This window comes from Pituophis catenifer, unplaced genomic scaffold (genome assembly GCF_029215685.1).
Source record: "Pituophis catenifer annectens isolate HBS135680 unplaced genomic scaffold, rPitCat1.0.hap2 SCAF_3, whole genome shotgun sequence".
In the NCBI taxonomy this organism is placed as follows: domain Eukaryota; kingdom Metazoa; phylum Chordata; class Lepidosauria; order Squamata; family Colubridae; genus Pituophis; species Pituophis catenifer.
Window position 1 is genome coordinate 37,969,631 of NW_027256883.1, and position 14,301 is coordinate 37,983,931.

The following is a 14,301-nucleotide window of genomic DNA, read 5'->3' on the forward strand; positions in this document are numbered from 1 at the left end:
ATATATTATAGCACTAACATGCATCTGGCTGGCATCTGGTTGGAAGAGTAGACTAGAAACAAAAAGAGCAGGTCAAATTATTCCCAAGTGGGAGAAAAAAAAAACAGTTGCTCTTTCCTGTCCTCCAACAAGATGAATAATGTTCCCCTTTAAATTGGAGAACTATGTAATTCTGAATGTTTCATCAGAATAGTTTCTCATGATACTAATCTGAACATATCAAACAATTATCCTATCATCAAACTGTCCACATCCACCCCTTAGTATTAATTCCAACTCCTGTGCTATATCCAAAATGTCAGTCCACTTGGTTTGTGATGATCCAGTGTCTCCTCTCCCCCTCCCCTCTCCTCTCGTCCCCTCCCCTCCCCATTCCTTCCTCCCCTCTACTATACTATTCCCCTCCTCTGTTCCCCTCCCCTCCTTTTCCTTCCCCACCCCTTCTCTTCTTCAACTGCCCCTCCCCTCTTTTCCCCCTCCCCTCTCCTCTCCTTTTCCTTCCTCTCTCCCATCCCCTTCTCTTCTTTACCTGCCCCTCTCCTTATCCCCTCTTCTCTCTTTCCTCCCCTCCCCTCCCCTCTTCTCTTCCCTTCCCTTCCCTCCCCTCCCCTCTCCTCTCCTCTCCTCTCCCTGCCCTTGCCCCTCCCTCTCCTCTCTTCTCTAGATTCTCCCTCTCCTTTCTTCACCCCTCTTCTCCCCTCCCCTCTCCTCCCTTCTTCTTTCCTGTCCCCTCCCATTTATCAGCCATAGAGAGGTAAATACACCCACAAACCAACTTCTTAACTTGGGCTGAGAGTAACTGGAGAATAGAGAATTAAAGAGTCTTTTGACTGTGGGACCTCTTTCCTATAGAGAAAATGAGCTGGATCGGTGATAGCATTCGCAACAGCAACTGTTCTGGGGTCCAAGTTCAGCTGTCATCGATTGGGGGTGAGAAAAGAAAAAAAACCAGTGTAGTATGTAACAGTGTATTTCATCTCTGATATTGAAGCTCTTGGGTTGGACTGAGGGAAACAATGCTAATTGTTCAAACTATTCTATGCTTATAAGACTAAGGACAGAAATGGCAAGGTTAACATACAGTAGAATCAAGTGTAAATAAAAATTTAAAATTAAAGAACTAATTCAGATCAACTTGCCTCCTAACTCCACATACAGAGGATATACAAAATAATGCCTGGTTAGTACTTGGTGGGAGACCAAGGAATTCTACAGTAACAATTAGGTTGGGAAGGTGAAAAAACCTTGAGGTGAGATGGGCAGCAAATAAATCTTAAACAAAAATCTCAGAAGTTAATAGCAAACCATTTCTAAATTCCTAACAAAAAAACTGAAAGGTCCTTGGTGGTCTCTGAGCTTGCTTGTTTTCTTGCAGACATTTCATTACCCATTCATTTCAACCCTGAGCTACTAATATTCTCCTTTATTGGTAACAAGAAAATTACTTATTGTCCCTATGAAGTCAATAGGAGTTCAAGTGTCCTTGAAGAAGACTTAACTTTACAGACATAAGCAGGCAAAGGGAGGGCCAGTAAAATTAAAAGGGCCATTCAGCTATATCAAGTTACCCAAATCAAAGGAAATTTGAAGTAGGATTACCCCCAGCATTACTCTTTTCCTGCATGCCGGAGATAAGATTTTGTGATCATTTCAGAGGCTATCAGAGGCGTAGAAAGAACAGCTTGGATAGCCCTATGTAGATTCAGCTGTATACTGTATACCAGACTCTCAGCTGCTGAAAAGGAGGAAAAGGCCGTCAGGTCTAGCTCCAATAAGTCCAACAGCACATTTTAAATTGGATCCACTATGTATGGAATTACACAGTAGCAATGATAAAAAAAAACAACAACAATCCGATTTCTCCTTTCTTCCCCTTTGTGTGTGATTTAGCTAGCCAGATGGGCTCTGTATGGGCTGGACTTTAACCTCCCTATAATGTCTTTGGAAATCTTTCATGCCACATTCCAAATTATTCAGCAGAGAAAGTTCAATTGTAATTCATGGGATTTTATGCTCCAAAAGAAGGTTAGGACTAGAAAACTTGTCAACTTCACCATCTATTTTAAGAGAATACTTTATCACTCTTTATCATATCAGCCCCCCCCCCATCCATTGGGTGTGTTGGATATGCTTGCTTTACCTGATTGTTTCCCCTGATTTCAGTTTTTCATTTGAATTCTTCTCCTATACCAATCGCAAAACCCAGTGGAAAAGCTACTCAATTTTTAAGATGTTATTTATGCCCTTGAATATTAGAAATTCTGTGGATACTCTACCTGCAAATGAAAGTAGAAAGAATGGCTTTGTTGGCAATAAACCAGACTTACTTTCAGAAGTTCTCCTAGGAACGACTTGTTACCCTTAAAGAAGCGTGATTCCAGTGCTTTGATTTCCTTGAGTTACGGTTTCCTTAGAACAAAGTGGAAAGTTTTGACCATCTTGACTGGGAATAGTAGGAGGTGGTGCTTGCTGATGTTCTGTTCTGTCCTCCCCCCCCCTCCCCTCCAGTTTGGGAACTCTTCATTCAAGGGTTTTTGTCAATGGGAAAGAGTGTCCCGCTGATAATTCCCCACCACAGGCTTTGCTGACGTCACTAACGAAGCAATAAATATCTCTTGTTATAATTGGATGTGAGACTTGGGGTTGTGATTGCAGGACGTTGCCCACCGCTGCTATGGAGCGGCCCCCATGATTGATTCAGCAGTGGATCGGGGCACGCAAGCGAGCTGTCAAGGAAGCGTCAGCTTATTAGGCGAGGGCTGCGTGATTCTAGAACAGGGTCTAACCTATAAAAATCACACAGCCAGACTCCGATTAGGACACCAACGGATCACCAGGACAGGCAGGAGACCTTAGGTACACATCCCAAGAAGGAAAGAGAGAAAAAGTGGGCACCGACCACTGACTGACTCTACTTCTCCCAGACTGCTCCGTCGGTATCTCTTAAGGTAGGGAAGAGACAGATGCAAGCACAGGTTGCAAACTTTTCTCAGGAATGTGTGTGCATGTTTGTGGATTGTGGTGGAAGTATGTAGTATGGTCTAATAAACATCGTTATCCTGAGATCATGTCATAACTGTGATGATAAGGAAGGAGGAGGAGGAGGAGGAGGAGGAGGAGGTGGTGGGAGAAGATATTGTTTGGTACGGCAAGGTTCACTGTTTTAAAAGATTAAATGTGGTGATTTATAGGAAGCCCCCAATATAGCGGTTGAGCTGTATAAATCAAGTACTACTCCGTCTCTTCTGACATTTAATAAGGAAGAGTGGATGGGTTTCAGGAAGCTCTTCACCCAGAGAAAAAAATGCAAATCCTTCTCGCGCTTAAATTCGAGAAAAAAAAAAATTGCTTCGAGTTGGGTTGATCGTTCCGGGAAAAAGTCTGATTGTGTTCTCGGTTCGTTAAGAGTCTTGGCGAGGGTTGCTTGAAACATTTCAGCACCTCGGACAGTAAACTGCACGGACAGCAAAAAAAAATCCCCAGTTCTTTGATAGACAGTTGTGCCTTTTCCCACCATCCCTCCTGTTACATTTTCAGATCCAGCCGTCCTGAATCATGAAGATCCAGCTGCTTGTCTCTACCGGGATCTTATTGGTTGCTCTCCAGCCCTGCCATGAGTGCAGAACCCTCAGCAAGGGAGCCCCGGCCGCTCCCGCCGCCAGTAGCGCTCTGCAGCAGCTAGATTTCCAAGAACAGCCCCAATCGCTCCCCATATTGCTCCGCATGGGAGAAGAATATTTCCTGCGCTTGGGCAGCCTCCGTAAGAACCCCGCTGCTCCCGCCGCCGCCGGATCCTTCTCCTCCACTACCAGCACGAGCACCAGCAGCAGCCACCTAGCTACGTCCGCGTCGGCGGGCAACTTTTTCCGAGCCGTCGTCCAACAGCTGCAGCAGCTGCAGCACTTCCAAGAACGCTCGTTAGAGGGCGCCCCCGACTCCTGGGACGGCGAAGACGACGGCGCCCACCTACAGGCCACGGAGAAGGAGAAGCGATCCGAGGAGCCGCCGATCTCCTTGGATCTGACTTTCCATCTCCTCCGAGAAGTCTTGGAGATGGCCCGAGCGGAGCAGTTGGCGCAGCAGGCTCACAGCAACAGGAAACTGATGGAAATCATCGGGAAATGAAGCGCTCTCCTTTGCCTGGCCCCGACCAAAGAGCTCCTCCAGTTAGCCCAGCCCTTCGACCTAGATCTCCTTAACACCGCTCCCTCGCGCCCTTCCCCTTCCCTCCTCCTCCTTTTATTCGAAAGCTTTATCGAAGTAGCCTTGAATAGCATGTCCGGCGTCGTACCCAAGTGTCGTCGTTTGTAACTTCTTTTTTCTTTTCTCACCCGTCCTGTCCCAGGCAAGGTTCAGGTTTAGGCGTTCCAGGGTGGGGTCCGTTGGTCTGGCCATCGGAAGCAGGTGACGGACGAGAAGCGTCTTGTGGGGTTGGTGGTGGGCGGGGAAGGGGGCCGGAGCCTCTCTGTACTCAGCTATTTCGATTTCACTCCTCTTTGTCTTTTGTTTGTAAACATTTCTTTCCACAAATAAAACATATTTTCAGCGCTCGGTCAACTTGGTTGTGTAAGAGAACGTTTAATATCTATCTATATCTATATAATATCTCTCTATATTTTTAATAAAAGCTGCAAAGGAACGTTGGTTTGCATACACTTCCTTGCCTGCCGGTACGTCAAATTTCAGAAAAATGGAGGGTTGGAGGTCTTCGGTGGGGCGGGGCTGTTAAATGGATTAACGATGGAATATGGGGTAGAAAAACACATCCACATGCACAGAATCCGAGCATGCGGCATAATGGTTGTACACCCATCCAGCCAAGGTTCAATTTACCTTAGGGAAGAAATGATGTTGATATGGGGAAGGGCATGAGGAGGGGGGGATATAACTTTCCAAACTGGTGCCCAACAGACTATAACTCCCATGGACCATAGGTAGTTGAGGACAATGGGAGATATGAACCAGCCCATCTGAAAAGAGGATGATCTTAATTTTTAAACTGCCTGACATCTGTTAGAATATCAACTCCAGATTAGCTCAAATACAAATAATTAAAAATAGGGAGCCGCATTGGACAAGTGCAATCAGCTCTATAGATTTTGGGTAAAAGGATAAAGGTACCAGGTTCAAAAACTGATTCCGAAGAGAAAGCTGTCATTTTTGCCTCGCTTGTCATCTTGGAATTGATAAGAAAGAATTTCTGGTTGTTCTTCCTGCCTTACATTTCAAGGAATTCTTTGTAGCTTACATTTGCTCCAGAGTAAAGCATGTGCAAAGTTGCCATTTGATGTATCCATCTGCCTATTCTTTCCCCAGGCAGTAACTGTTTTGGTGCTCTGTCCCAGTTAACCCAGCTAACTACAATCCAACCAAAAAGTGGATTTCCAGGTGAAATATATTATTCAAGCTGCAGTGCTTTCCCCCCTTCCTTTCGGTATATTTTGGCATTACAGGAATACAAGCAGTGTTTGTTGTCACCTCAGATAATTAAAAAAAGATACCGTATATTCTTAGATCTACCTTTCAAACCATGTAAAAAACAAGCAAAACTCCATTCTTGTTAATAACACGGCAAACATCCCCCATACCATTTCCATCTTTCTTCATCAGAGTTTTGCTTACAGGTTTTTGAGGCTAGAGTGAGAGGAAACTATGAAAGAAATGTGGCATATTTTTTGGCCTGGAGTGGGATGAGAATAGGCTTTTTCTTTAGAAATCCTCCCCCAAAAGACTGGTGGCTACAATATAGGTGTTTGAGAGAACTGCTGAGTTATTTCTCACTTCAAAGACTTTGCTAAGTGTCTTATTTTGTGTCCATATTTAAACAAGGGGACAGACCTCTCAAAAATGCTTAGAAGAGAAAACCAAGATAATGAAACAGAACTCCTTCCACAATTCCCAGACATTTTTGAAAGTGAAATAATTCTTTGGAAATCATAGGATGGTGGCTAATTCAGAATCAGCCCAAACAACTGTCATCTTTCAAAGGCATCTGTCCATTACGGAGAATGTTTTCTTCTACCCCAACATTTAAGCCAATGAGATATAGGTATTTAAAAAGGTAGAGTGGGAACCAGGAGAAAGTGGGTATCAACCTGTTTACTGTTTATCAGCTTAATTTACATCACCAATTTGTGATGAAGATTAAATGGTGGTGATAGTAAAAATGGGGGACAAAACTGTGAGTTTTGGGAGAGATTGTCAATGATAAAAAAAAGTTAAGCAGATGATTTTGGATGTCTGCATGTGCTCTTGTTGAATAATAAGCTTCTTGGTGTGCCTTAAGTATGTTTTTCAATAGAAGATCTAGCCAATATATATAGCAACCCAAGCGACCCTGAAATGGATAGAGAGCTCTTCCAGCCTGGTAACACCCAGGTACTCTCTGGATCAATGATGTTAAGATTGCTAGCCTCAATGATCTTATTATCCGCTTCTGAATCAGCAAGAGGTTTTCATTCCTAGGCACTGGATATCTCCTTCTAAAATTGTGTCTCTTCTACAGTAATATTATATTCCCTAAATTGTGTCCCCTTGAAAGACTGGTACTGCAACTCTCAGAATTTTGTCTTGAATTTCTATGAGTTATAATTTCTGTGTATGTGGGGCTCAGCAGACCAAGAAAAATCTAAAACAAAAGATCTGTCAGCTTAATTTATTCAGTTTACTTTTTTCCACTTGATTCCAAATACCTCTGGCCAGTTCACAGGTTAACCAAACGATTAAATGGATTATAATCCAAAAACAAATTACCAGAAAATAAAGAAGAAATCAGGTAAAAAAACAAGATGGTGAACTGGCCAAAAACAAAATTCACAAGGGGTTCCAACTATCCTAACTCAAGTACTGGGGAACAACTGGGACTTCAAGGGTTTTGTGCTTGTTGTTTCTTATTATATTGGTTTTACATTGTCTGGTATATTGTGAGCCAACCAAAGTTGTTTGGAGTCAAATCAATTAAAATAAAAATCCAAAAATAAGCTGTCAATCTGGTCCCCTTCTATAGGGATATTTCCAACCAGCAGTGCCTTTGGAATGACAGTCAACACTCAGTGGTGCAAATATAATGAAAATATAGGGAGCATATTCCTTGGGATCTGCAGGCACGGGAGGTCTACTCAGGTTCTTGTCACCAACTCCTTGTCCTATGGATATGTAAGCATACTTTATGCAATTAACAATCACCATATGTGGGCTACAAAAATCTGGATAATCACTAGATAGCAGCAGTGCCAGTTTTCTGATTCACTTTGTTGACATAACTAATATTTTATAGCCCAGAAACAGCAGCTCATCCTCATGACTCTAACAAAAGCACATACTGGTAGTAATCTTTCAGATTTTTGTAGATATTGTACACTTGAAAGAATATATTTCTGCTGGCTTAGTATGTTCATGGGGGACTTGTGGTGAGAGGGACATGATTGCAGAAGGTCAAGTAGGATGAGGAAGGACATTTGGGTGGCTGAGGAAGCTAGGAGAGATCATTTTAGGCCTGAAGTCTACTGTAGCAGAGCGTAATGGTATGTAGAACAACCTTGGGAAACAATAGGAAGAGATGCAGCCTCAACAACTCTCTGATAAACAAAATCTGAATCCAAAGGATAGAGGGGGGTTGGGTCAGTGGTGAAATCCAATTTTTTTTACTACCAGTTCTGTGGGCGTGGCTTGGTGGGCGTGGCAGGGGAAGGATACTGCAAAATCTCCATTCCCACCCCACTCCAGGGGAAGGATACTGCAAAATCTCCATTCCCTCCCCACTCCTGGGGGAAGGATATTGCAAAATCTCCATTCCCACCCCCTCTGGGGCCAGCCAGAGGTGGTATTTGCCGGTTCTCCGAACTGCTGAAAATTTCCGCTACCGGCTCTGGATTTCACCCCGGGGTTGGGTGAAGAAAGACTCTGAGAAGGGGCCCTTCCTAATTTTGAAGAGTGTACATTCAGAATCAGATTCCTTTTATCATTCTGTTGACTAGATTGTGGGTCTTCCTCCTGTCTCCTAAAGTCATTCTCACATATAATTACATAGTGGCAATGAAGAAGCAGATGTGTGACCTTCCTCTTCTCTTTCTCCAGTCCATTTTAAATGACTGTTATGGATGGGGCATGCCTTGCATGACCGAGGGGGCTTTTAACAAGTTTCCCTTTGTGTCCTGCAAGATGTACTTATTACCCACTCTACATAATTTGACAGCGACTGTCCAAAGTTTCAGTGGGAATTTACCCCAGTTCTATGTAAGGAGCTATGACTTGAACCTGAGAACTTTTGCATGCATAACAAATATTTTTCACTAAGTAACAGTTCTTCCTGATACCAGCACCTGCTTCTGTGTCTTATCTCAATACATCTAACTCTAAGTTAGTCTGAATTACTTGTAGGCTTAGCTCTGTGTCAATGCTGTAAAACAGATACACTAATATTTGGCAGAAGACACAGGAACAGCCAACATGTTCTTTTCTTTGTACGTCATCGAACTCACCCCCTTCCTCCATATATTTGGATGTTCTCAAAAAGAAATATGCAGTCTTTTTGATCTTTAGAATCACCGTGACTATGTTAAAATGAAATTCAAAATTTAGATTGACAGGTGGCATAAATGAATAAATGTATAAGATAAATTCAATCCAGGCAATTGTCAGCAGGAAATCATTACTTTTATCAAAAGGGAAAGGAAAATTCAAATCAAATATTTATTCTTTTTCTTCTTGATGGACAAATAGGTTGCACACAGACATGAAAAATATTTGGGCTACTACTCACTAAAGAGGTTCCATGATGTTGCACTAAAAGTCATGGAAGCTTTGAAAGAGATACATTTTTAAAATTCTAAGGAATCATTGGTAATGGCATACATATAGGTACTTGTTGCACTGTACCTGATTTTAGACACAGTTCACATAATCTATTATCATTGTTTAATCAAGCTAAAGAAGATGGGAGTTGATGCCCAATATTTAGAGGGCCATAGATTCTCAGTGTAGGACATTTTAGTTCATTGTAAATGTAGAAAATGAGAATTTAACTTAGTTGTATCATAAAGTCTATGAATTAAAAATAACAGAATCCCAGCAATTAGGTCACAATTTAGGATATTCCATTATACACCATAATTGTTGCAAAGATTTTGAACATTGATTATTCTTTATACTATATGAAAAAACTACTTTGAAAACTCCAAACATTCAAAACCAGCTATCTAACAGTTTATAGGAAAATTCTTATTAAAAAAAAAACCCAACTGGAGTCCAAATGTCATCAGGAAAAGTAGTGCCTCATTAATTTTGGTAATTTTGCTTATAAATGTCAATTCTTTAACGTTCTGTAAATGTCCTGTTATATATGTCACCTTTTTGTGCAAGAGTGCTTGTGGCAGCGTTCTGACTTTTGGATTCTCTGCTGAAGAACATTATAGCTCAAGTAACAGATAAAAATATTTCTGTTCCATTATGCTTTTCATCAATTTTAATTATCTTTTTCTTTTGTTATTGCCTCCAATAGTTGCCTTTTTGATCCTGTTAAAACAATTGTAAGATTTATTAATTTTATATATATGCAGTAATATTCTATGAGCTAAACAATCTATGAATATTTTAATAAATATTTTAATTTCAGGGTTACCGAATTCAATTACAAAAACAGGAAAGAAACTTCCAAATAATGAGAAATTTATTAACAACAATATCTTTAGTGAAGAAATGATAAAGTACAAACATAAAACTAAGAGTATGCCTAAGGCATTTACAAATATGTATAATTAATTTTTACTTTTATTTTAGTTTGGTTTTTAGCTTACTTGTAAGTATATTATTCTTTTCAATTCCTTCCTTCCTTCTGATTTTAATTTTATTTGAACATAAGTAGGGGCATTTGCCACATTCATATAATAATTTGGGCATAACCCAGATCAGCTATTAGAAATACTATCGAGCCTTATGTCCAAATCCCAGTGCCCAGAAGCAAACTGGGCAAGTAATGTTATCATTTGATATTTGCCATGAGTTCAAAAATGTGTATGAATTTGATGTTCATGACAAGGTATTAACTCCTACTCTTTCTTCCCCACCGCTTCCCTGCTCAAATTGTACAAAAGTCAGATCCAATGTGATGATTTTCAAAATAAAGTCCTTAAATAAAATCTGATCCACTATTATTTTCAATGTGTTCTTCGTTGTTATTGAGTTCACCAGATGCCATCTGGACTAGGAGTCATCATTCATTCAATGAGTTCAACCAGGAGAAAGAGAAAACATGACGAGCTGGCTCATCAACTCTTTCATTGCTCCCAGGCTGTCCTTCCACATGTCCTTGTAAGGTCTCAGACCCAGTCTGAGGGAAAAAAATAAATTGAAATATTTTATACCTATGTAGTTTGGTCATTTTAAGTATTTTATGGGTGAGAACATAAAATATTTAGAAAACAGTAGAAAGTATCTGTCTACAAGACTGCTGAGATGAAGCAGTACATTAGACCAGGGGTCTCCAACCTTAGCAACTTTAAGCCTGGCAGACTTCAACTCCCAGAATTCCCTAGCCAGCTTCAAAGCTGGCTGGGGAATTCTGGGAGTTGAAGTCTGCCAGGCTTAAAGTTGCCAAGGTTGGAGACTCCTGCATTAGACTACCTGATCTTACATACTACTTGATTCATTTCAAAAGGGCTTGCACAGAACTGTCCTAAATTATATATTTTAGGGACAAAACCCACACATTCATAAATACATCTAGAATGGGATATTGCCAGTTAATTTAAACTTTTAAGTACTGTTATAGATCTTTCCCCCATACTGGGTTAAGCTGCTTATTCTTGAGATAGAAGACACTATATAAGTATGAAATTCATGTGCCCATTGTTGATCCCTATACTCCTTCTGTTTCCATGCAGGGCCCATCACCTTACTTCTCTCCTAGATGACAAAAACTTCCATTTTCTTTGGAGGGTGTCAAAATAAGGTGGAAACTGCTAGGACACAAGGACAGCCCTGGACCCCTTAAACTTGTTTGATTCATAGATTATGAATCATGGAAACATGGCAAGAAAATTATATTAGTCATGTTTGTGCTTGTGCTTGTGCCCTCAGAAAGCCAATAGGTTATTACTTTCATTGAAGATTGAGCTTGACCTTTGGAATTACATCTGAATCCCAGAAAGCAAACAAATATTATATATTGCTTCCTCTTAAACATATCAAAGAAAATATAATTGAATTAAAGCAAGTTTGGTGTAGTGGTTAGGACATCAAGCTAGAAACTAGGAGACTGTAAACTCTAGTCCCACCTTAGGCATGAAAGCCGGGTAGTGACTTTGAGCAAGTCATTCTCTTTCAGACCAATTCCTCCAATAAGGTTGTGGTTATGGGAGAAATAGAAGGAGGAGGAAATATTAAGTATGTTCATCACCTTGATTATTTATGAAAATAATAAAGGCAAGATAAAAATAAATAAGTTAAAATAAAATAAATAAATGTGACTTTTACTTTGCTTTGGCAGATTGTAATAAAACTGCTAACTATGGTACAATTTTCTTTCTTAAGCAACATAAAGTCAAAGAAAATATCTCTTTAATTTCCCCATGAATTGAGATTACATACTTATTTTATGAAGAAATGCATATTTACCAAAAGCATCCATAACCACAAATCATGAAAATATACCGCTATGAATTGTCACAGATGCTTGCAAAGAACTGCTACATGAAATAGAAGATGATCTGGCATATTCCAAGCATCTTTTGTAAATGCATTATGTTAAAATTCAAAGCTGAATTAGTGAGGAATGATGATATGTTAGGTATTAATTAATTCACATGCTGAATGGACAAAGCCATATTACTGCATGACAGGACCTGTTGTCTAATGGTTTTAAAAAAGAAATAGAAGTGTTTCTGTCTAATCCAGAGCTTTTCTATTTGAGTTCCTGCATTATGCAGTTTGTTATCTGGGGCTATCCTCTAAAATACAAATATATCCTAATGTGGATTATTCTTTTGCAGTGTTGAAATTATTGGTAATAAAAGAGCTGGTGTACAAATTTTGTATACACTTACAGACAAGATTTTTAGAATTATACTCTTATCACTACTGAATCCTATGCTCTCTTTTTCAGCACCAAGGCTGAGTCTTGGAATCCACATTCATGGACCAGACAGTTTTATCCATTCAAACTGACCAAAACAATAAGGGGCCATCAGAGGGTCATTAAAATAATAAATATGTTCTTAATCTTTGAAAGATGCCATTTTTATTGAAGAGGATGAGGCAGAGAAAAAATATTGTCCTATTACCAAGGGGTCAAGATCAGGAAATGAAATGTAGCTGAATTTAATGGTAATAACAGGCTTCTGCCTTCACTAGGCAGTCAACATTGCTTTCTTTAGCAACCTTTTGATAATGTTATTTTTTGTTCTTCTGATCTAATGTCTTGCAGTAGGGTGATTCTACAGGTGGAAATTTCAGGTATTGGGATGAATCTCAGTGGAAACGAACAGCAGTAAAAAGAAAAGACAAACTAGGAATTTTGAGTGCGTCTTTTTTTTATCTCCTGACCCATATCCATTATTTCTGAACCCGAAATTTCCTATAACTTTCTATGTTTTTGTTTTTAACTCAGCCTTAGAATATAACTAACTCAATTTGATAGGCTGGAACAAAAACCAGCAAAGTTCAATATGTGAGTTTCTTTCCGATGTTCTCTTAATAACATGTAGCAAGCATAGGATTCTTACAAAGGGAAGTAATTTTTACATGGAAAAAGTTGGAACTGGAGCATTTAAAATGTTCCCATATTCATACCAGCTCATTTGCCCTAAACATTGCATTTCGGTGTTCTAATGTTAGTTAGTCACTAGCTCTAGAATTTGGATTCTGTTCAGGGCCACTAAATGTTACACTCCCCTTTGTGACTATATTTTCTATTTTATTTATTAATTACATTTATTAATATAGCGCTGATTTGAAACCAAAGTAAAGTACATAAGTTAACAGGCAGTCTCCCATCCAAGCACTGACCAACCCAGATTTATTTCATTTTGATAAGAATGCTATAAAGGAGCATCTGAAAGAAGGGAAGAGGATTAAAAAAAATCAAGACCATAGCCACTACTGTGCAACCATTTTTAACATGTGTTACGTGCATGATATAAATATATATAAAAGGGTAGGGTTTTAAATTGCATGACTATGGTCTCTAACTTGATTTGACAGCCTTCTCCCCCACTCCGCCGCAATAAGCTTATCATGTACTTTCAGATTCCTATGCTACCCTTGTAAACTCACCATATATATACAGTATCTTCTTACTTCCACGTCATGCCACTGGGAGGTTGAGTGGTAATTTCATTAGATGATGGCCCAGGAATAAGTTGATTCCTGCTGGCCAGTTATTAGTTGCAGTATGTTGTTTAACAACAAACTTTTATCCTTCTATTTCTACAAAGTCAAGATGATTTAAATCATAGAAAAATTAAAGCCATCATAACTCATAACAGTAGAACACAATACCGAAAAAATTACAGATGCATCCCAGGTCCATTGTCTACATCAAATGTCCAGTTGAACAAAATCATTTTCACTGCTTTTCAACATTTGAGGCAGTGGTGGGTTTCAAAAATTTTTACTACTGGTTCTGTGGGTGTCGCTTGGTGGCATAGCATGGCTTGGTGGGTGTGGCAGAGGAAGGATATTGTAAAATCTCCATTCCCACCTCACTCCAGGGGAGGTTACTGCAAAATCTCCATTTCCTCCTGATCAGCTGGGACTTGGGAGGCAGACAATAGATGGGGGCAGGGCCATTCAGAGGTGGTATTTACCGGTTCTCCGAACTACTCAAAATTTCCGCTACCGGTTCTCCAGAACTGGTCAGAACCTGCTGAAACCCACCTCTGATGTGAGGTCAGGTGTCACTTAGCTCAAGGAGCAGAATATTCCTTAATATGGGGACTGTCAATTGGAAGGTGCAACTCCAATTTCCCATCTTTTTGAGCTCATGTGGGATGGAGTTCTGGAAGAGCCCATTTGCAGCTGAATGCACAGCATAAGCAAATTCTGAGATGATCTTGCAAGCCACAAAGAGCTAAAAATCAGAACTATTTCTGGGCTGTACAGCAAAACATACTTTTAATTAACGGTAAATTTTACTTAGAAAACATATAGTAGGTGCCAAGAATGTAAAGCTGAATAATTGTGCTACTAGTTTCATACTTAATTCAGCTCACATTATGTGCAAGAGATTTACATGCAGTTTAGTTGAGATTGATAATAATCAAATGACCGAAGGGATATTCTGGGATGATTTATTACATATATATT

General features: G+C 39.8%; 2 protein-coding genes across 3 annotated transcripts in view; one reads left to right on the forward strand and one right to left on the reverse strand.

Annotated features, from left to right (window-relative positions):
• The first annotated feature begins 3,555 nt into the window (after positions 1 to 3,555).
• CRH (corticotropin releasing hormone) lies at positions 3,556 to 4,125 on the forward strand. Its single transcript, XM_070942245.1, has one exon. It carries the CDS (start codon positions 3,556 to 3,558, stop codon positions 4,123 to 4,125), a length of 570 nt encoding a protein of 189 aa, XP_070798346.1.
• Positions 4,126 to 8,730: 4,605 nt separating this feature from the next.
• Positions 8,731 to 14,301, reverse strand: part of TRIM55 (tripartite motif containing 55) — a 43,174-nt gene continuing 37,603 nt past the window's right edge. The window contains exon 10 of one of the 2 annotated variants that reach the window (XM_070940514.1): positions 8,731 to 10,327. In XM_070940514.1, the coding sequence (XP_070796615.1) occupies positions 10,211 to 10,327 (117 nt within the window). In that variant the 3' untranslated portion in view covers positions 8,731 to 10,210. The remainder of the gene's footprint in view (positions 10,328 to 14,301) is intronic. The other variant, XM_070940515.1, reaches the window with a different exon arrangement.